General features: G+C 35.7%; 1 protein-coding gene across 1 annotated transcript in view; it reads left to right on the forward strand.

Annotated features, from left to right (window-relative positions):
• Positions 1-22078, forward strand: part of BTAF1 (B-TFIID TATA-box binding protein associated factor 1) — a 97241-nt gene that overhangs the window by 32182 nt on the left and 42981 nt on the right. The window contains exons 6-17 of the mRNA XM_044240097.1: positions 404-540; positions 3220-3349; positions 3598-3666; positions 4937-5026; positions 5706-5801; positions 5899-6075; positions 7054-7194; positions 8392-8516; positions 11462-11582; positions 19908-20012; positions 21287-21436; positions 21716-21858. Coding sequence (XP_044096032.1) covers positions 404-540; positions 3220-3349; positions 3598-3666; positions 4937-5026; positions 5706-5801; positions 5899-6075; positions 7054-7194; positions 8392-8516; positions 11462-11582; positions 19908-20012; positions 21287-21436; positions 21716-21858 — 1484 coding nt within the window. The remainder of the gene's footprint in view (positions 1-403; positions 541-3219; positions 3350-3597; positions 3667-4936; positions 5027-5705; positions 5802-5898; positions 6076-7053; positions 7195-8391; positions 8517-11461; positions 11583-19907; positions 20013-21286; positions 21437-21715; positions 21859-22078) is intronic.

Here is a 22078-nt window from a genome sequence, read left to right on the forward strand (position 1 = left end):
CTCTAGATCCATCCATGTTACTGGAAATGGCAAGATTTCATTTTTTATGGCTGCTTAATATTCCATTTTATCTTTATACTGCATCTTCTTTATTATTGTGGTTATTTTGAAGTATCACCTTTTCTGTGAAAACCCTCTCTGTGGGTTATGATCCTACATTTGTGCCACATCTGTGACAATAAAAGTTAAGAACACAAGCATCTTTTGGGAATTGTCAGAATAGGGAAAAATGAAGAAGAGAGTGAAATTATGGTAGAGCCATACAACAAAATAGCATGATACTGTTAAAATGTGGTCAATTTGGATATAGTGAAATTTATAGTTATAGTCCTCTTCTGAGGCTAAGATTGTGGATATTTTTTTTAACTTCCAAAGTTAAAACAGCATTCTTTTGTTCTTTTAGACTCTCCAGGCAGCTGAATTGATTGACTCAGAATTTCGAGCAGGAATGAGCAATAGACAAAAGAACAAAGCTAAAAGAATGGCCAAGTTATTTGCAAAACAGAGATCCAGGGATGCAGTGGAAACTAATGAGAAGAGGTAGTAACCTTTTTTTGCTTATTCATTTAAAATCCTGATGCTTTGTAACTTAAATCTGTGTCTGCTTGATTTTTAAGAACATTTGCTGACATTGTCTTTGTCATGGAATACCATTTGGATTGTCGTGCTCAATTTTCAGAGATTATTTACTGGTTCTAGGGAGAAGGACAGCTTCCCCAGAATAATTTATATATGAAGATTTTTTTTTCTTACTAATTGACCTTTGGGTGGAGGCTAAAGCTCTTCCAAGGGAAGTGCATTCCAGGTAGAGAGAACAAGTATAAATGCCTTAATCATAGACTGTTCAAGAAACAGAAAGACAGTATGTCTAGGATGAGTAGACAGAAGTGAGGCTAGTACAGTGAAGTCAGAGAGAGATGGTCTAAGGGCCACAAGTTAAGAAAACTGCGTGAATATAGAACTGTCCCAGCATTACATCATCTATCTTCCAGCCTGGGGGCTAAGCCAAATAGCAGGTAATAATGTAGGTTGGTTTACCTAATCTTGTTGTAGGAAAAACTCCAGACAAAATCACTGTCCTCATTTTTTTTAAATGTAGTAATAAAAGTGGTATCTGTGTATGATTTGGAACAACATTTCTCAGAGTAGTTCAAAACAACCTTCTTCTGAAGCACTTTGAGGAATGTATTAAAATACTGTTTTTGATGCTCCACTTAGCTGTGTTGAATCAGGATCTTTAGTGGTGGGCTAGAAGTGTTTGAGTAAAGGATAAATTAAATGCTTGAGAACTTAAAAAGTTTTTTTGCAGGTGACAGAACCTTTTGTTTTTTCCATTCATATAAAGCTAAAAAGTAAGTGTCCATGCCATTTATTTAAAGACTAGGCACAAAGGGGGAATAAATAACAAAAATCTACTTGCTATACATTTTTACTTGGGGTTAAATTGTTTTTTTGTTTGGTAGGGGCTTTTTTTAGTATGAAAATTTTATGAAGCCTTATTAAACTACAAAGTTTTTTAAGTGAACAACTCACTAGGATTGTATATAGTAATTAATGTTTCTATTGGCTTTGTTCATATAAGCACATTTACAAATATTTGAATATTGAAATAGTTTGACCTTATTTTTAGAGTTTAAAATTCATTCATTCCACAAATATTTATGACTGCCTTCTAAGTGCTAGATACTGTTTTAGGCCCTCAGGATGCATTGATGAATAAAATAGATAAGAATTTTGCCTTCATGGAGCTGGTATTCTCTAGAGGGAAAAATAAATGAGGAAGATGAGGGGCACCCGGCTGGGTTAGTCAGTATAGCATGCAACTCTTCATTTCTGGACTGTAAGTTCAAGCCCCACATTAGGTGTAGAGATTACTTAAAAATAAAATCTTTTTTTTTTTTTTTTTCAATGATTTTTACTTATTTGAGAAAGAGAGCACAAGTGGGGGTCGGGGAAGAAGCTGAGGGAGAGGGAGAAGCAAGCTCCCCAGTGAGCAGGGAGCCCAATGTGGGGCTCAGTCCCAGAACTTTGGGATCATGACCTGAGCTGAAGGCAGACGGTTAGCTTAACCGACTGAGCCACACAGATGCCCCCAAAATAAAATCTTTAAAAAATATATATAATTAAGTAAATATACTATATATATGCATATATCCTGTTAATGATAAGGGTCAAGAAAGACAAAGGAGAAAAAACAAGGAAGGAACATGAGAAATGTTTTGTGGGGAGTTTGAAATTTTAGGTAGGATGGTCCGAGAGGGATTCACAGAGGTGGCTTTCATTAAAGATCAGAAAAGAGTGAGGATGCCAGTCCTATGAATATTTGGAAAAGACATTCTAAGTAGAGGAACAGCAAGGGCAAATGCCTGGAAAGAGAAACATGCCTAACAATTTCAAGGGCAGTATGATGACCAACCATTGTGGCTAGATTGGAGAGAGCTAGGGGAAGAATAATAGGGAGTGAATTAGGGGAATAATAATTAGGAATGATACTCAGGAGGGTCAGATTTCTTTCACCACCTTTAGAAAAAATGGTTGGTCAAATAAGTCATTAAGATGGGGAGGATATTTATAGAGAATAATGCTGTGTATACCTTAACCGTGCTAATTTTCCTTTCTGTTAATACTGAATAAAATAGTTTTTATTTACCTTCTCTTTTGTAATGCTTTACTATTTACTGAGGCTAGCCTCAGTATTTTTGTTCTAGTCATAAAATAATATTTCCTCCAATTTTCTGGAAACATTTTTCATCAGTCAGTTACCTCTATTTTTTCAAGAACTAGTATGATTATAGTATGTTACTCAGTGTATTAGTTCCTCCAGGGTACAAAAGCCTAGTAAAATTATGCTGGGCCAGATTTAGGTTGTTAGACCAAGACAGTTTAAAAAGGAGAAGAGCTGGTTGTTGAGAAGAAGTAAAAAAGACTTGTTAGATTTGAGATTCAGTTTGAAAGCAAGAATTCACAGATCTGTTTTACATTTAGCAGTGAGGGTAGGAAAATATAAATATAAATATATATACATATATATATTTTTAGGAGAATATATTTTACTCAAAACTTTTTAAGTGGTTAATCTTACTTGGTATATGAAATTTTAAGCAAACCGTATAAGTAGAATATGGCAAAACATTTGTTCAAATGATGAATTCTCTTATATTCTTTGTGGATCACATTATTCCTTATTCACTTTTTTAAATGGTGCCTTTTATTTTTTAGCAATGATAGCACTGATGGGGAACCAGAAGAAAAGAGACGAAAAATAGCAAATGTTGTTATTAATCAGTCTGCAAATGATTCCAAAGTCTTGATTGATAATATTCCAGACAGTTCTTCCTTAATTGAAGAGGTACTATTGAAATGTCCTAAGGTGTCTTTTGAAATTGTTTGTAATTTTTCATGCTAATGTGTCGATAGATAGTATTTAATAATCTAGCCATTGAGAGAAATTTTATTATAAGTATCTTTACTTCATTAGTAAAAAATTTATTTAAAATTTTAAGGCCTATTATTACTAGATCTACAAATAAATACACTTAAATCGTTAGCATGAAACAGATCTTTTGGATTAGTAGTAATTCTGTTTTTCTTATTCAGACAAATGAATGGCCTTTAGAAAGCTTTTGTGAAGAACTTTGCAATGACCTTTTTAATCCCTCCTGGGAGGTAAGATTTCTTCATTCCAGCTTCTCTCAGCTCTACTTTTTTTTTTTTTTTTTTCCTAATAAAGGGAGTCATGTCCAGCACAGTCTGTTTTGTTAGGGTCCCTTTTCTTCCTTGTGTACCTCTCAGAACCACTGACCCAGGCACTTCATATCAATCACCTTCTAAGTAGAAAACTTGAGACAGATTTTTATCTTCCATACACATTTTGGTCATATTTCTTTAGTGAATGTTCATTTCTTTTCTTTTTTTTTTAGCTGTAGTATAAGAACTTGCATATCTCTCCTAAATAGTAAAAACTTCTTTTTTACGTGGACAGTTTAATTAAGAGCAGTAGTTTCCAAACCAGCTTTTTAGTCTCAGAAATACTTCTTTCAGTCTCAGAAATCTTTTTTTTTTCTAAAGATTTTATTTATTTATTTGACAGAGATCACAAGTAGGCAGAGAGGCAGGCAGAGAGAGAGAGGGGGAAGCAGGCTCCCTTCTGAGCAGAAAGCCTGATGTGAGGCTCAATCCCAGGACCCTGAGATCATGACCTGAGCTGAAGGCAGAGGCTTAACCCACTGAGCCACCCAGGTGCCCCTCAGAAATAAATCTTGATCAGATCCCAATATGTAAAAGAGATGAAAGTGAAGTACCTCTGAGTGAAGTTGAGGATTGGTGGTCTCAAAGCATTCTGTCCTGCGTTGGTTGGCTTCTGGGTAATTTAAAAAGCACTGCTTTGGAATACCTTTTAGCATTTCTGTTCCTTGGTGTACTTCTGTTTAAAGTTATTCAGTTCTTAAATTGAGTCTTGAATACATGAGTGCAGCATCAGTGGCCCATTTCCTTCTTTCGATGACACTTCAGAAGGCCACGGGGTGACAGTGAGGCATTAGTCATGAGACAGTTGAATTATTTTCTTTTCACATTTATCCTGGTAGGTTTGGAACTTAGTTTTAATATATATATTTCTAAAATATCGATGTTGGACTTAGAGGATAATGCTGAATGCAGATAAAGGGTAGGGAAGTGACAGCCAAATAGATTATTATCCCAGAAGGATTTTAGAATAATTGTGTTCTTAGTTTGATTTTAGAACAATTTGACATAACCAAATTGTGAAATTAATATATATAATTTTTCTTAGATAACAGAAGAAAAACATTTTTTTGAAGTGTTGCTTAAGTTTATTCTGATTTCTTAAAAATGTAATATCCTTTTTCATATGGAAGAAAAGTTAAACTCAGTTTCTTAAGCATTTAGTCTCTGACATTTTTTTCTTTGTTTTTAGGTTCGGCATGGTGCTGGCACTGGACTTAGGGAAATCCTTAAAGCTCATGGAAAAAGTGGTGGTAAAATGGGAGATAGCACTTTAGAAGAGGTAAGTGTAGTAAAGGACTGGTTATTATGAAGTTTCAATAGTTGGCTTCTTTTCCCAAGACAGGAAAGTTAACAGAGTTTGGGCCATGACATAGAAGTGATAAATAGTTAATAATAAGAAATATGGAAAGATAAATATGAGGAAGAAAGTAAAAAGGTTAGGAAGAAGTCTGTTTATTAACAGAAAGAATGAGTTCATGGGAAAGAAGTTCAGAAACATTGAGTGGAAAAATATGTAGAAACAGGAGTATTTGAGCAGGATATAGTGGACTGGGAAGTAAAGTAAGGAATAAAAGAATAGTTTGGAGGTCACTGAGCAATATGGTGTAGCATGAGACGCTGGTAATAGGATAGATAATAGATACATGACAGATAAGACTGAAATCAGAGCAACTTTGAGTAGTTTCTTAATTTCTTTCGGAGTGCAAGTAACATAATAGAATTCATGAATATTAAAGATTTTGGTATGGTATGTTTGAACCTAATCAATCAACATATTTGTTATTTATGATGTGGTTAATATTAAAGGTAGTAATTGGGACTATGCTATGTTTTGGTTATTGTCAGACTAAAATAGTCTGTCCCAATATTTTAGATTTGATTTTGGACCTGATGTTTCCTCAATCCCCAATGTGAAGTACGATCTTGATCTGTTAACTAAAAAATGATTGTTTTAACAGATGATTCAGCAGCATCAAGAGTGGTTGGAAGACTTAGTTATTAGACTCCTTTGTGTTTTTGCACTAGACAGATTTGGAGACTTTGTTTCTGATGAAGTAAGTGTCACCAAAAGGAGGCTTTGCCCAATCAAATTTCAAATTCAGCAGAAAAAGTTTTTTGTAAATATGAGTTTTCTTCCTTTCTCATTCATAGGTTGTGGCTCCAGTTCGTGAAACTTGTGCTCAGACATTAGGTGTGGTGTTAAAACACATGAATGAAACAGGAGTTCATAAGACTGTGGATGTGCTGCTTAAGTTACTTACACAAGAACAGTGGGAAGTTAGGCATGGTGGTTTGCTAGGAATAAAGTATGCTTTGGCAGTTCGTCAGGTAAATACTTCAGTTTTTGAAGCATGTATGGGAGAGTTTTTTTCCCCTCTTAGTTTACTTTCATTAATTCTATGAAATGCTCCTAGATTCTTTATGTTACAGATAAGCCAGTATTTCAAGATTTGCCTTCTTGAGGGTGTCAAAGAACTAGGTGGAGCTAATAAGAATTAAAGTACAAATCAAAAGATGGTTTGTTAGGTTTGAAAACCTGTTCCTGTTTTATAGCAAGACCAGTTCTCAGGGAGGTTTCGTAGTGTAGGATCATACGAGTAGCCTGGGTGGGCTAGCTCTTTTGGGGAGATTGAAAAAATAGGTTGGAGTTAGGAGAAGCAGGAAAGGATGACTTCCCTGCCTTCTTCTCTGCCTGCTTTTGGTTATCTTGGTGTTGAACAAGGAGTAGAAGCTGAGGTTCCAGCACCTCAGTATAGCCTTACCTTGAAAACATGTCCTGATGTTTTAAGCCACATTGAATAATAAAGTACTTGGTACTGTTGTAGTCTTTTTCAAATGGGATTAGTTACACATAGGCTTCTATTAAGTTATTTTTCTTTCTTTCTTTCTTTTTTTTTTTTTTTTTTACATTTTTATTTGTTAGAGAGTGAGTACTAGTGGTCGGGGGAGCCAGAGGGAGAAGCAGACTCCCTGCTGAGCAGGGAGCCTGATGCAGGGCTCAATCCCAGGACCCCAAGATCATGACCTGAGCTGAAGGCAGATGCTTAACTGACTCAGCCACGCTGGTGCCCCGTGTGATTCCTTTTTAATAAAGATTGGGATTCATGAGGTGCCTGACTAGCATAGTCAGAAGAGCGGGTGACTTATGATCTCAGGATCGTGAGTTTGAGCCCTACGTTGGGTGTAGAGATTACTTAAATAAGTTAACTTAAAAAAAAGATTAGGATTTATAAATTTAATAAAAAATGCTTAAGCACAATAATTTAATTGGAAAAAATTAATTTATTTTGATGTACTGTTTTACAGGATGTAATTAATACTTTATTGCCTAAAGTTTTAACTAGAATAATTGAAGGACTTCAGGACCTTGATGATGATGTCAGAGCTGTTGCTGCAGCATCGTTAGTACCTGTGGTAGAAAGCCTTGTGTATCTTCAGACCCAGAAGGTAAATTAACTATTTTTCCATTTTCTTCTACAGAGCTTGTTTACATTCGGGGCGTAGAGTATTAGGAAAAACTGAGTATTTTTTACTCCTTCATCCTCTTTTTTTTTTTTTTAAATTTTATTTTTAAGTAATCTCTACACACAATATGGGGCTCAAACTTACAACTCTGAGTTTGAGAGTGTCATGTTCTACCATCTGAGTCAGCCAGCCACCCCATCCTCTTATTTATTTATTTATTTTTAGATTTTTATTTATTTGCCAGAGAGAGAGAAGAGTGAGAGAGTGAGTGAGCACAAGCAGGGGGAGCAGCAGGCAGAGGGAGAAGCAGGCTCCCCACTGAGCAGGGAGCCTGATGTGGGACTCGATCCCAGCACCCTGGGATCATGACCTGAGCTGAAGGCAGATACTTAACCAACTGAGCCACTTAGGCATCCCCCATCCTCTGTTTTTCTTATGATAGATTGTGCTCTGATGTGTACAATTTCACTTACATATTATTCTTGAAGGAGTGAACTTTGTCTACTAATCTACTTCCCTTCCATGTACAGAATATACATAGGGAACATCTTTGAGAATAAAGCAACCCTTTCTTCTTTATTTCACTTCTGGTTTTCAGACATACGGGATTCTTTTTTTTTGTTTTGATTTTGGTTTGATTTTTTTAATCTGGTTTCATTTTTTGAAATGGCCTCTTTTACAATCTGTCTGACTTTCTTTTCTATTATTAAAACCAGAACACATATATTTGGAAGTGCAGCAAGCAGTATTTACTTAAGAGCTCAAACTAAATTTGTCTTTTCATGATGATTAGTATTGTTTTAAATATATTAAAGTTACTTTACACAGAGCGTCATGTCTTGTGTGTGTACACTGTATTGTTTTCAGAGTTTGTTTTTTTACATAAAATAGAGTATTGGCATAAAATGGAGTGTTGGCTATCTTAATTCCTGAATTCTCCCTTCCATTATGAGCCTGGTAAGAAAGGGAAGTGGGAAGTGCCAAAGTAGAGTTGAGTGGCATTTGAAGAGGAATAGAGAATTACTAAAGGCAAATAATGTCTCCTTAATTTTGCTCAAAGCTGGTACTATCAAAGGCATGGGGATTGTAAATGTTTTTGAATCATTAGGGGCTACAGTCTGGCGTGGCTTGTGGATATTTTGTGTAAAATAAATGTTTTCTTAATAACTGATCTTATAGGTACCCTTCATTATAAATACATTATGGGATGCTCTTCTGGAACTAGATGATCTTACAGCTTCAACAAATAGTATTATGACTCTTCTTTCATCCTTATTAACTTATCCTCAGGTCCAACAATGCAGGTAATTATTTGTAGTTAGTGGGAGTAAAGTAAAAAGTGTTTACATACATTTCCAGATAATGAAACCTAAAAATGAAAGCCTAGCGTCTTTAAGAACAGCACCATAAGTTGGGGATGTCAAAGACTAGTATTTTCAAGCAGCCTTTTCTTTTACTCTCTAACCACCAGTATATTTGGGGCAGGAAGGTAAAAAGGTCATATTCTTTACCCTTGGGCTATTTTGGTTATATAATTTTTCATCTTGCTCATCCTATGATAGTTAACTTCAGAAATAGAATCACTGCATATTATCTTCATCTCTAGCCCCAGAATTTAGAATTTCAGCTTTATTTAGAGACATTTAGCTAAAGAATTATCATTGAATATCAGCATTATATTTTCCAAAATTTGCTCCTCTGTGAACTTTTTCTTTTTTTTAATGTCTTTTTTTTTTTTTTTTTAAGATTTTATTTATTTATTTGACGGAGAGAGAGATCACACAAGTAGGCAGAGAGGCAGGCAGAGGGAGAAACAGGCTCCCCACTGAGCAGGAAGCCTGATGTGGGACTCCGTCCCAGGACACTGGGATCATGACCTGAGCCGAAGGCAGAGGCTTTAACCCACTGAGCCACCCAGGCGTCCCTGAACTTTTTCTTGTAATGTTCCTTCCAGCTTTTGCTCTTGACTTCAATAATTACTCATCAGGAAGGGAATACATAATAATGTATTATAATGCCAAAGGTAGAGATTGAGTGAGGCCAAACATAAACCAAAAATTTTAAGTGTCACCTGTTTTCCTCTCCTGATAATTGAAATAAAGTTCAGCTGATTAATGTTTTCCCTACCTTTTAGATTGCCACTGAATTATACTGTTACTATTAACAGTATCTTTGGAGAAAAAAAAAATAGCACACACACACACACAAATAATATCTTTGGAGATATTGAAGAAAAAATTCATATGCAACTCTAAAAACCACAGATGAGAAAATTAAGTACTGTTCATTCTTAGCCTAGTGAGGATGTTTCGTAAATATTCATATGATTATGATTATAAATGATTTCTGGCCCTTTGAGATGTATTAAAAATATGTACAGAATATTTCAAATAATAACCTTCTGGGAACACTCTGTTAAATTTAGGCCAGTAGGACAGCCTACAAGTTGGGATAGCAAAGTAAGTGGCTATAAAAGCAAAGGAAGAGAAAAAGTGGTAGTGTATATATGGGATTTTATAATTTTCAGGTACTTTCAATTAGTAGTGAAAGCTATAGGGATTTTTTTTTTTAAAGATTTTATTTATTTATTTGACAGAGACACAGCAACAGAGGGAACACAAGCAGGGGGAGTGGGAGAGGGAGAAGCAGGTTTCCCGCTGCTCAGGGAGCCTGATGTGGGACTTGATCCCAAGACCCTGGGATCATGACCTGAGCCGAACGAAGGCAGATGCTTAACAATTGAGCCACCCAGGCACCCCAGAAACTATAGGGGTTAAATGAGTTCATCTATTTGAATGCCCTTTTCAAGCTGAAAAATGCAAGAGTTTTTAATTACCCTACATCAGAAGTTGTCAAACTTTTACTGCAAAAGCCCAGATGGTGGTAGTTTTGGTTTTGTAGGCCATATCATCATTGTCAAAACTACTTAGCTATGTCATTGTAGTGCAAAAGCAGCCATAGAGAGTACATAAAGGAGTGAACATGGCTGTGTTCCAGTAAAACTTTATTTAAAAAAAAACAGTGGGTGGAGTGGGTTTGGACTATGAGCCTTTATTAACAGCAACCCTAAATAAGGACTTAGGACTTAAAAAAAAAAAAAAATTTAATAGATAGTGTCAGGAAAGCTAGATAATATAAGAAAATGAAAATTCTGTTAATTCAATGTGAAATAATAAAGGTTTTAATTTTTTTTGAAGTTGCATTTTTGGAAAAATTGCTTCATATGTTATGTTTGGCAGATACTTTCCAGCTTATGTAAGAAATGCAGCATGTCTTTGGGAGCATGAGCAGTCATACTATTAAGACCTTGTTATAATGCTTTTACATGGATCAAGTCTGTTTTAGCATCTCTGTGCATGTGTTTAAGTTAGAATTTTATGAGTAAATTTACTAAATGTGTAAGTAAATGTAAGAAGTGATGTTGATATAAACCTGCAAGTAATGAGTATAGTGTTAAAAGATAGGCCTCCTCAGGAACCACAAAAGAATATATAGTTACACTTGCTGTATTTTTTATTCATGCCTTTTTCTACAGAGTTACATATTTCAAATGCTATTTATAGATCATTTTCTAATCTAAGGTAATTTTTATAAATGCTCATGGTTGTGGCAGGAATTCTTTGGTCCAAGTTATTAGCATTGATGTGGCTTTGCATGTTTTTCCACTTAAATTCTAATCTGTGAAGGAAGGTAGTTGAGGTTTCTTTTTTTTTTTTTTTTTAGGTTTCTTAGTAATGCTAAATCAAGATGAAAAATTTCAAAACTATTACCATACCACCTTTTGCTCATTTGATATGTGACAGAGGTGACCCCAAAGAGGGGAATGTAAATTCTGTGCATCTAATGATTACCCATTGGCATTCACCATGGGAAAGAAGAAACAATTAACAATCTTAATTTTGTGTAGCCTGATTGCCAGTTGAGATACATGTCCCATTTTCCTGAGTAAGGACAGATTGAAAATAAGGGTAGTTACATTAGAAAGTTCTTACTTTAAAAAGGTAATTCATGGCATTAGTGCCATAGAACTTAATGTTCATATTTTTTTTATGACTGTTGGCTCTGGCTACTCTGGTGCTATAGTAACAGTTGTGAATGAGGATTGTAAATGAATGTTCTTATGAAACTTGTATGTTTTTAGAATTTATCCATCAAGAAAGATACTAGGTTCACAAGGACATGTTTCAATAATATACCAACAGAGTTTCAGCTGAGAATGAGTAAGATTAATTTGTGTTTTCTTTATTAGTATTCAGCAGTCACTCACAGTTTTAGTTCCACGTGTCTGGCCTTTTTTGCATCACACTATATCATCAGTTCGAAGAGCAGCTTTGGAGACTCTGTTTACCTTATTATCAACACAGGACCAGGTAAGAACTAATAACTATAGTGATCTTGAAATTATATAAAATAAGGCTGTATTTGGAGTTCTACAGTATGACCCCTAAAGACTGATGATGAAATTGCTAGGCACTTGCCTCCTCTTAAGAATTACTTAATCTTGGGCGCCTAGGGTGGCTCAGTTGGTTAAGTGTCTGCTTTTGGTTCAGGTTGTGATCCCAGGGTCCTGGGATCACGTCCCGCATTGGGCAGGAGTCTGCTTTTTCCTCTGCCCCTCCTCCCACTGGTTCTATCATTCTCTCTCACTCTCAAATAAATAAAATCTTTTAAAAAATTATTTATTTGAGAGAAGGAGAGTGCGCACACAGAAGCAGGGGTTAGGATCAGAGGGAGAGTGAGGAGAAGATTCCCTGCTTCGTAGGGAACCTGGTGTAGGACTAACCCAGAACCCTGGGATCATGACCTGAGCCAAAGGCAAATGCTTAAGCACTGAGCCATCCAGGCACCCAAAAATTACTTAATCGTAAGAGCATGGTATTTCCAAGGGTAGTGTACTTCAGGAGTCATTTTCCCTTTTTAAAAGCATTTCCCCTGCTTATAAAACGTCAGATTTCTATTTTAAAAATGACAGTAGGTCAAACAGAATACTAGAATTTGGGGAAATACCATAAGGAATCCATTCTGACATGCTGTTATTTGTGGGTACTACAGTTTGAACCAGTCATATTTAAAAAGCAGTGGTTAATTATTTATTTTTTGACAATAGATTATAGTATGGGTATATGTCTCTCCTATGTTCACTAATCATGCATTCTCTGTGAATTAGGAATATTAAAAAAGGTGGGGAGATAGTCCATGTGGACTTGCTTTAATCTGCAGCACGGTACTGTGTTACACTTCTGTGACTTAGTATGTGTAAATTTTGTTTTGCCTTATTTTTAAAATTTTATCTAATCACAATCTTCTGAGGAAGAACTGTGAGGTTTGTTTTATAATCCTCAGTTGATCAGGCATGACAAAACTGTCATGTATTTTTCTGAATTTTCACTTCATTTCAGTTTTGTGTTTTTTTTTTTTTTTTAAAGGATTTTTATTATTTATTTATTTGACAGAGAGAGATCACAAGTAGGCAGAGAGGCAGGCAGAGAGAGAGAGGAGGAAGCAGGCTCCCCGCTGAGCAGAGAGCCCGATGCGGGACTCGATCCCAGGACCCTGAGATCATGACCTGAGCTGAAGGCAGCGGCTTAACCCACTGAGCCACCCAGGCGCGTTTTGCCCAAATGTTTTGATGGAAGCATTCTTAAATTTACTTTGGTTATTAGCCCTCTTGAAGTTACCAGATTTCTTCACTTCATGTTGTTCTTTATTATTTTTCTAATAGACTTTACATTTTTTCTTAAGATTTTATTTATTTATTTGACAGACAGAAATCACAAGTAGGCAGAGAGGGAGACAGAGAGAGAGGGGGAAGCAGGCTCCCCGCCGAGCAGAGATGTGGGGCTCGATCCTAGCAGGCTGGGATCATGACCCGAGCCGAAGGCAGAGGCTCTAACCCACTGAGCCACCCAGGCGCCCCTAATAGACTTTACTTTTTTTTTTTTTTTTTAAAGAATTTATTTGGTTATTTGACAGAGATCACAAGTAGGCAGAGAGGCAGGCGGGGGTGTGGGTGGGGGAACAGGCTCCCTGCTGAGCAGAGAGCCTGATGTGGGGCTCCATCCCAGGACCCTGAGATCATGACCTGAGCCGAAGGCAGAGGCTTTAACCCACTGAGCCACCCAGGCGCCCCTAGACTTTACTTTTAAGAGCAGTTTTAAGTTTACTGAAAAATTGAGTGAAAAATACATGGTTCTTTTTTTTTTCCAAAGTACATAGTTCCTAATATGCCCCTATATGCCTGTACACACACACACAGTGTGTATTGTAGTGTAGTACATTTTTTATACTTGATGAGCCAGTATTGATTCATTTAAAAAAATTTTTTTGGCAGGGGAGTGCAGAGAGAGAGAAAATCTTAAGCAGGCCCCATGCCCAGCATGGAGCCTGATGTGGAGCCTGATCTCACAAGTCTGAGATCATGACCTCAGCTGAAATCAAGAGTCAGATACTTAACGAGCTGAGCCACCTAGGCACCCCAGTCTTGATCCATTATCACTTAACTAAAGTCCATAGTTTACATCAGAGTTCACTCTTTGTATTGTAGATTCTATGGGTTTTGATAAATGCTGAGTGGTATGTATCCCCCATTACAGTATCATACAAAATAGTTTCATTGCCCTAAGAAAATTCCTTTGCTCCATCTAGGGATCCCTCTTTTCTTCCTTCCAAATTCTTAACAGTCACTTCTTTTTTTGGTCTCCATGGTTTAGACTTTTCCAGCATTTCAGATAGTTGGAATCATGTAATATGTAGCCTTTTGAGATTGGCTTGTTTCATTTAGCCATGTGAAATTAAGGTTTCTTTATGTCTTTTTGTGGTCTGATAACTCATTTATTTTTATCACCAAATAATGTTTTATTGTATGGATGTACCACAGTTCATTTACTTACCTATTGAAGGGTATCTTGGTTACTTCCTGTTTTGGGGAATTATGAATAAAGGTTTTTTTTTAAGATTTTATTTATATGGGAAAGTATACATGCACACGAGCAGAAGAAGGGGCAGAGGAAGAGGGTGAGAAAGAAGCAGACTTTCCTCTAAGTGAGGAGCCTGATGCAGGGCTGGATCCCATGGGATCATAACCTGAGCTAAAGTCAGACACTTAACCTACTAAGCCACCTAGGCGCCCATGAATAAAGTTTTAAACATTCACATGGAGTTTTTGTATGGGCACAAGTTTTCAGTGCACTTAGGTAAATACCAAAGAACACAAGCAGTATGTTTAATTTTATTAAAAAAGTGTCTTCCAGGGGTGCCTGGGTGGCTCAGTGGGTTAAAGCCTCTGCCTTCGGCTCAGGTCATGATCCCAGGGTCCTGGGATCAAGCCCTGCATCGGGCTACCTGTGATCTCTATCTGTCAAATAAATAAATAAAATCTTTAAAAAAAAAAAAGAGAGAGAGAGAGAAAGTGTCTTCCAGAATTGGCTTATCATTTTGAATTACCCTCAGCAGTGTGACTTTCAGTAGAGAGACAATCTGAAGATATAAGCTAGACAGAAATGGGAAATTTCATTAGTGATACCATTAAAAATTTTTAAGGAGAGATAAAGAAGTTAAAGGCATAGATAACTAATACAAAAGGGTATCAGAAACACAACAAACATTAAAACTCAAAAAATAAAGGATTATGCACATACCAGAATAACAAAGAAAAACACAAAAGCCGGATACATCAGTGTTTTATTTTTCAGAGTACAGGTCTTTCATTTCCTTGGTTAATTGTATTTCTAGGTATTTTATTATTTTTGGTGCTGTTGTAAATGGGATTATTTTCTTAATTTCTCTTTTGCTTCATTATTGCTTATAGAAATGCAGATTTCTGTATATTGATTTTGTATCCTGTGCCCTTACTGAATTCATTTGTCAGTTCTAGTAAGTTTTTGGTGGAGTCCTTAGAGTTTTCTCCGTATAGTATCATGTTATCTGCGAATAGTTTTATTTTTTTCTTTACCTGTTTGGAGCCCTTTGATTCCTTTGATGAGAGTATTTGGCACATGGCTCATCACCAGCCCCCTACAATTCCTTCTACACATAGCCATTGTCCTTCCAGAATATCATCTCTCTTTTTTCCTCTCTCTGTCTTTACTTCAGGGAACAGGTGCTGCAAAATAGTTCCAACTTGTTCAGCTCACTGTGATTTTTTTTTCTTTATCTGAAGTCATTAATAAGTGAACACTTAATGGCTATTGTTACTTCTGTGATATCAGCAACATTATTTGCTTTCTGAGAAAATAGACTAAACCATGTCTGATAGTTCTGTTACTGTATTCTTTGCCACAGCATTTTCCTGATGGTTACTCATGTTCTTAAATTTTTTTTTAAAGATTTTTATATATCTATTTGAGAGAGAGCGAGCATGCACATGAGTGGGGGTAGAGGCAGACTGAGAAACAGACTCCCCCATGAGCAAGGAGCCAGACATGGCACTCAGTCGCAGGACTTTGAGATCATGATCTGAGCTGAAGGCAGATGGTTTTAGCCATCCAGGCACCCCTCCTGGTAGTTACTGTTGATTGCTTCATAGCTGTCTGCAAACTATCTTGTAATACAAGTTCAGTCTCTTATTTGCAGTTTTGAAATCCAAAGATTTTTTGTAAGGTGGGTAAACTTACAAAACTGCTTATTGGTGGAAAAACGTGTTCATTCTGAAGAGAGACTGTTCATAAGTCTTTATCCCACTAAATGTGCCCATTCACAAATTTTGCTTCAGAAATATTAACATACTTTATTTGGGTGCTACCTCAGATCCTGTTGAGGATATTATATAGCATTCAGCACATACAACTTCATTATTCTAAAATTTAAAAAACTCTGAATTTAAAAACATACTTGGCCCCAGAGAATTTGGATGAGAGATGATAGACCTGTGGTGATAAAAATCTGTTCTTTAACTTGCCTTACTTATTCTGAGCTGCTTTCTATCACTATTGTTTCTTCAGTGGTGTAATGAAAAGATCGCATAACTAAGTAAAGAATCTGGGTTTTAAGCTCAGCTCTACTGTTTGTTAAATTTATGACCTTGGTCAAGTATTTTAAACCTTCTGGTGATCATCTCCATCCAGTCTTTCTCAGAGTTATATGGACTAAGTAAGAGAATATACATGAAAGTGATTTAAGATATTAATGCTATAAAAATATAAATAATAGTACATAGTAAGAACAATAATTAACACTTCTGGTTCTGGGAATTCTTTCCTAAACAGTTTGGAATTAAATATCATTCTTATGCCTCATATATAAATGAATGATATTTAATTATAGTAATAATCCAAGTTACTATTGAGGGCTTAATTTATGCTGTGAAACCTGGTAAGCATGTAACATGGGTGGCTACTGCTATTCCTGTATTGCAGATGAGGGAACTGATGACCAAAAATTAAACTTCCACAAGTTTGTGTACCTACACAACTCATAGTAAGTTATTTGGCTCAGACTCAGGTCCAGTTCTGGCTGACTTGCAGTTTTAAATTTTACGTGGATACAAAATGGATTAAGTATCTGTTGAATTGCTTTTTCACTTTTGTATATGAAGTCATCTTAAGTACAAAGTGAAAAAAATGAATCCATCTTTAAATTACTGGTAGTTCTATTCTGGTTTCATTTTCTAACTTCTCAACCCTTTCCTCTCAATAACTGCAATGTTGAGGCTAAGCCTGGCTGTTCCTCAGTACAACAATACCCCTTAAAGACTGATGCCTTTATTTCCTTGAAAGTATTCTGATTATCTTCAGTAATTTTTTTGTTATATTTTGCTTTATGAAACCGGAAGATTTTATAACAAGAATGTCCTTAATCTTAAAGTTTATCCCATGGTGAGTATGTATGTAGGCATGTACATCTCTAAAATATCCTTAAATAAAATGACAGTTAATACCATAGCATCTGTGATGTTAACATGTGAAAGTATTGGCAAACTTGGCTTCTTAGGGATCATTAAATAAGAACTTTTAGGCAAACCAAACTAGTTAGGGCATAAAATCAAGGTATAACTTTTTTTGTTAAACTGGCAATTTGGCAATCAAAGTGAAGGACTTTGCCACTTGATTTTTCCTTTCTGTATTGTCTCTTTAGCCTATGACTGTGTTTGTACATAAAGAGTATATCTATGAGTCTATATGTCTATCAGTGAACTACTTTACTGGAATATCAGGATAACTAGCATTGTTACCAATAAGTGTTGTAGCTAGAACTTGACTCCTCAATCTAGAAAAATATGTTGGACATCAGTCTTTTGTTCTCTTGACTGGGTCAACTTTTCCGTTCTGCTTGTATCACAGCCAGTTTATGAGTCATTCCAAAATTTCCATTACAATATTGACTTGTTTGAAAGGTATGCTTTAGCATGAAAATTTAGCATGAAAAAAATACATATATGAGATTAAGTTGGAATCTGAGGATCTAGGATGTAAGAAATGTCTCATAAGCATATGTAGAGAGGAAAAGAAAGACCAAAAGAACATATTTAACTAAGATTGGCGTTAGAGAACATTAACATAATTAGGTATTGGCCAGATTTTTCAAAGACATTAAAAGCCAAGAGCAAAGGTTAAATATTTAGCTGACTTTTAGTAAATATTGGTTGGGTAAATGAATAGAACAGGCATTATAAATTATGTAAACACAGAGCTTGGTTCAATTTTGTGTGTGGGTTTTTTTTTTTCTTCTTCTTTTGGCATTGGGCCAAAATGGGATTTCAGACCAAATTAATGAAAGAACTCAGTGTGATTCATCACTTTATGGTATCTTTTTTCCAAATCTCCTCCCTTGCAACACCAAATCATTTGATAGGGAGATAAGAAATGATGATGAATTTGCCTACAGGCAGGAATCAGCTGTTCATGTGAGTGATGATCAGACTGCTGCTGCTTTTTTCCACATCTGACCCTTTTGTTGGAAGGTAAAAGATGGAGTATAGGAAAAGGGTACTGGTAAAAGCTTACTCTGTTTGTCAATTTTGCAAATTAGGGGTTTATTACCAACTACAGTTGTGAGAGATTACACATATTACTAACTACTGTCTGACATGGACCATTTCCTATAAGAAATTATGGATTTATTCAACTAATATTTTAGTGCCTACTAGGTGCTTATCATTCTTTGGATACTGATCAGTGAAAAATAAGGTCTCTGCCCTCTGTAGAGCTTAAAACAGGAAACTAAACAAGGCAGGAGAAAAATAGACAACTAGACAAGCTCTAGTAACATAAAGAGGTAAGTACCTGGTAAGGGAAGTAGAGGATGCTTTTGGATCCTATCTAGTGAGGTGAGTGAAGGTTAGGGAAGGTACCCTTCCTGCTAAAAGTGAAGATTAAGCTAAGATCTGAAAAATGAGGAGAATTCTCATAGTAGCAGGTGAAGAACAGGGTCAGGAAGGAGCAGGATGTGAAACTCTGGAAGCAAGAGAGTGCATGATGGCACTAAAGAGAAAGTGAAAGGAAATTGGCTGGAGGGTAGTGTGAAGGAGTATAGATGGCTGGAAGTTTCACTTTGATTGTCTGGAACAGTGAATGGTCTGATAGTCCTCTATTTCCGTTTTCATCAACTCTATTCTGAGTTCCAGGAAGGCCGAATACAGCAAGGAACATCATTCTTAATAAAACAACTGGGAAAAAACTACCCCACCTGTGTCATACTTATGACCATCAGTCATTTTCTTCAATAATTCCCACAAATGCCCCTCTCCCTCATCTGATGCTCCTTACAAAAATGTTGGGGACTACATTTAGCACTAACATGAAGTGCTAGTAATTACTCTGTTAATTATTTAACACGGACCAAAAAATTTTTTTCAAAAGCCTTGTAAAGCTTAAATTCACTTATGACTTGAGTAATAGTGTTCCTGATTATAGTTAAACTTGGTCAAGTATACACACTGTGGTAGGAATTTTTCTGTATTTTAGTTTACACTGTGCTAGACTAATGCTAAATTATCATCAGCACTTTGTAGATATTCCCTAAGATTAGGGGGGATATTTTTGATAAGTAGAGTCCTACTTAGTAGCATATAAAAGTCTGTTAACGACTTTAAAAAAAGTTCCAAAGAGAGGAATTTCAAGGAGGACAATTTTTAAAGACTGATAAATAGTAATACACTCTTCACTGTAACCTGTTCCTTCCCCCACCAATCTAATTAAATAAACCTACAAATAAAAAGCAACAGCATTAGATCTCCTTCCTCAATAATTGTCTCCTGGAAGACAGATGCAAAATTAGTGAAAATAAGTGGGTCAACTTTCAGATTTGCAAGATACAGATTGGCCCTGGATGGTCCAGATTATACCTTGCAGTATTTTAAGATAATACTAATAGTGAGCTAAAGCTCTATTACTTTTTGCAACGATACTGAAAAGGAGATGCTTGCACGTTGTTCAGGTGAAGTGAATTTGGTCTTCAGATGTTTTCCCAGTCTTGTCTTGTATTTTCTACTAAGTGGTCTCCATGCTGTGCTACTAGAGAATCTGCATTTTAAAAATACTAGTTCTTATGATACTTAATTTCTCCAGACCATTGGAATAACAAATATGATACGGTTGCTCCAAAATCTTGTAAAAATTTATCACCCAGTCGAACCCTTTTGATAAAGCTATACCTACCATCTTTTTTGGTAACACTTGTATTATTTGACTTGTAGCTCTTCAAATAAGCTAACACCTAAGAATTCTATACTATAGATTTGATGCTGTTTTTGTTTTCAGAACTCTTCATCTTGGCTTATACCTATCCTGCCTGATATGCTGCGACACATTTTTCAGTTTTGTGTTTTAGAAAGCAGCCAGGAAATTCTGGACCTCATTCACAAGGTACACAGTGAATATATCGGTATTCTTTTCCCCAGTAATTTAGTAGATTTTTAAATTTTTTCATAATTGCTATACTGTTGTTGCTCAGAGATTTTAAAAAATTGGAAATCAACACATTTGAAAAGTGTGGAGATCTATGAGACAAGGAAATAGGATTCTTATGGAGTATAATAGTTAAGTCTATAAGTCTACTAGGCAAGTGTTTTAAGCACTTTCTTCTGATAGCCTCAATACAGAAAATGAAGAAAAACTTTTTTTGTATCACTTATTTTGCTGTGTATCTGTATGGTTATTGATTCTGCAAGTATCTTTTGGGATTCATTGGTAATATATATAGAATCTGATTTTTGTGGTTTAGATTTATTTTTTCCCCTTAGCAAGATTGGTTGTATGTGTTAGAATCCTTTAAAGAAGAGTAATTTGATATATTTAATAATGTTTATGGAGGGAGATGGTACTGTCGTAATTCAGTCTTGAACTGTTGTCACTGAGGCAGCTCATCGTTAATAGCCTTGGATTAGCAGTGGTGTTATTTCTGTTTATTTTTAGTTACATTTATGTTTGGCACCAAGAAAGGTACCTTATTAAGATCACGAATCAACAACTTTAAGTTGTTCTCTTTATTTATACTAGGATCTTACCACCTCTAACTTTAGCAGAGGTTATATATTAGGAACTGTTATATCTTGAAGTGTGTGTGTGCGTGTTTTGTTTTTTTTAATATTTATTTATTTGAGAGAGAGAGAGAAAGCATGAGTTGGGGGAGGGGAAGAGGGAGAGGGAGAGGACAACTCCCCGCTGAGCAGGGAGCCTCGCTTAGGGCTGGATCCCAGGACTGCAAGATCATGACCTGAGCGGAAACCAGATGCTTAACCGACAGAGCCACTCAGGTGCCCCCAAAGCATGTGTGTTGAATATAGGGCTGCATTAGTATCAAGCTTTATGATATATGCAGAGGATTTTAATGACTGGAATTTTGACAACTTTTATTGTTATGGGTATCTTATATTTTAAATTTAAGATTTTCACAAAATATTGAAGGAAATTCTTTCTATTCCTCTCTTTAAAACTTCCTTTTGTGTTTTTTAGTATACAGACCTATCAAGCAATATTTTAAAATGAGCCTTTATACTGACTTCTAAAATTCATCTATGTACTTTACTTTTTTTTTTTTTCCTTTTTTTTGCAATTCAGTGTCCCTAAAAATAAGTATTAGGTCTTATTAACCCTCACTAGGAAAATTTCACTTTTCATGTTTCTCTTTCACTCTGTAGGTTTGGATGGAACTGTTGAGCAAAGCTTCAGTTCAGTATGTGGTAGCAGCTGCCTGTCCATGGATGGGAGCTTGGCTTTGCTTAATGATGCAGCCTTCTCATTTACCTATTGATTTAAATATGTTGCTAGAAGTAAAAGCCAGAGCCAAGGTAAGTGTAGAGGACATAATGTATTTATATGTTCAGCTCTAATTAATACGGTAACCATGTAAGAAATTTGTATCTTTATTTTATTTTAATTAATGTACAGAGAAATTATTTTATGAGGAACTTTACAAATGCATAATAATTTTAATGTGTTAAAATTTTGTGAAAAGAATTATATTTTATTGGGAGAACAAATGAGAGTATTTTTGTGTACAGAGGAAAATTGCCTATTAAATTTGATTATTAATTTTTCCTTATTCTTTTCCCCCTCTTTCCCTCTAGGAAAAAACAGGTGGTAAGGTTCGCCAAGGCCAAAGCCAAACCAAAGAAGTCCTTCAGGAATACATTGCAGGTGCAGACACCATCATGGAAGACCCCTCCACTAGGGATTTTGTGGTTATGCGGGCCAGAATGATGGCAGCCAAGTGAGTATGCAAAAATTCAGAAGCTTTTTAACCAGAATATTCTTCTGATGTGTTTGTCAGTACTTCCTCCAGGACACTGGTTACAGAGTAAGAAGAAGTGTAAGAAAACAGTTTTCATTTTCTTAAAAGTTTGAAATGAGATATCTGTCTTCTTATGAAAATAACATAGGAGTTAGGTCTTTTGTGGGAAAAGTTATAGCTTCAGTAAGGGAAACTTTAA

The sequence above is a fragment of the Neovison vison genome, chromosome 2 (assembly GCF_020171115.1).
Source record: "Neovison vison isolate M4711 chromosome 2, ASM_NN_V1, whole genome shotgun sequence".
Classification (NCBI taxonomy): domain Eukaryota; kingdom Metazoa; phylum Chordata; class Mammalia; order Carnivora; family Mustelidae; genus Neogale; species Neogale vison.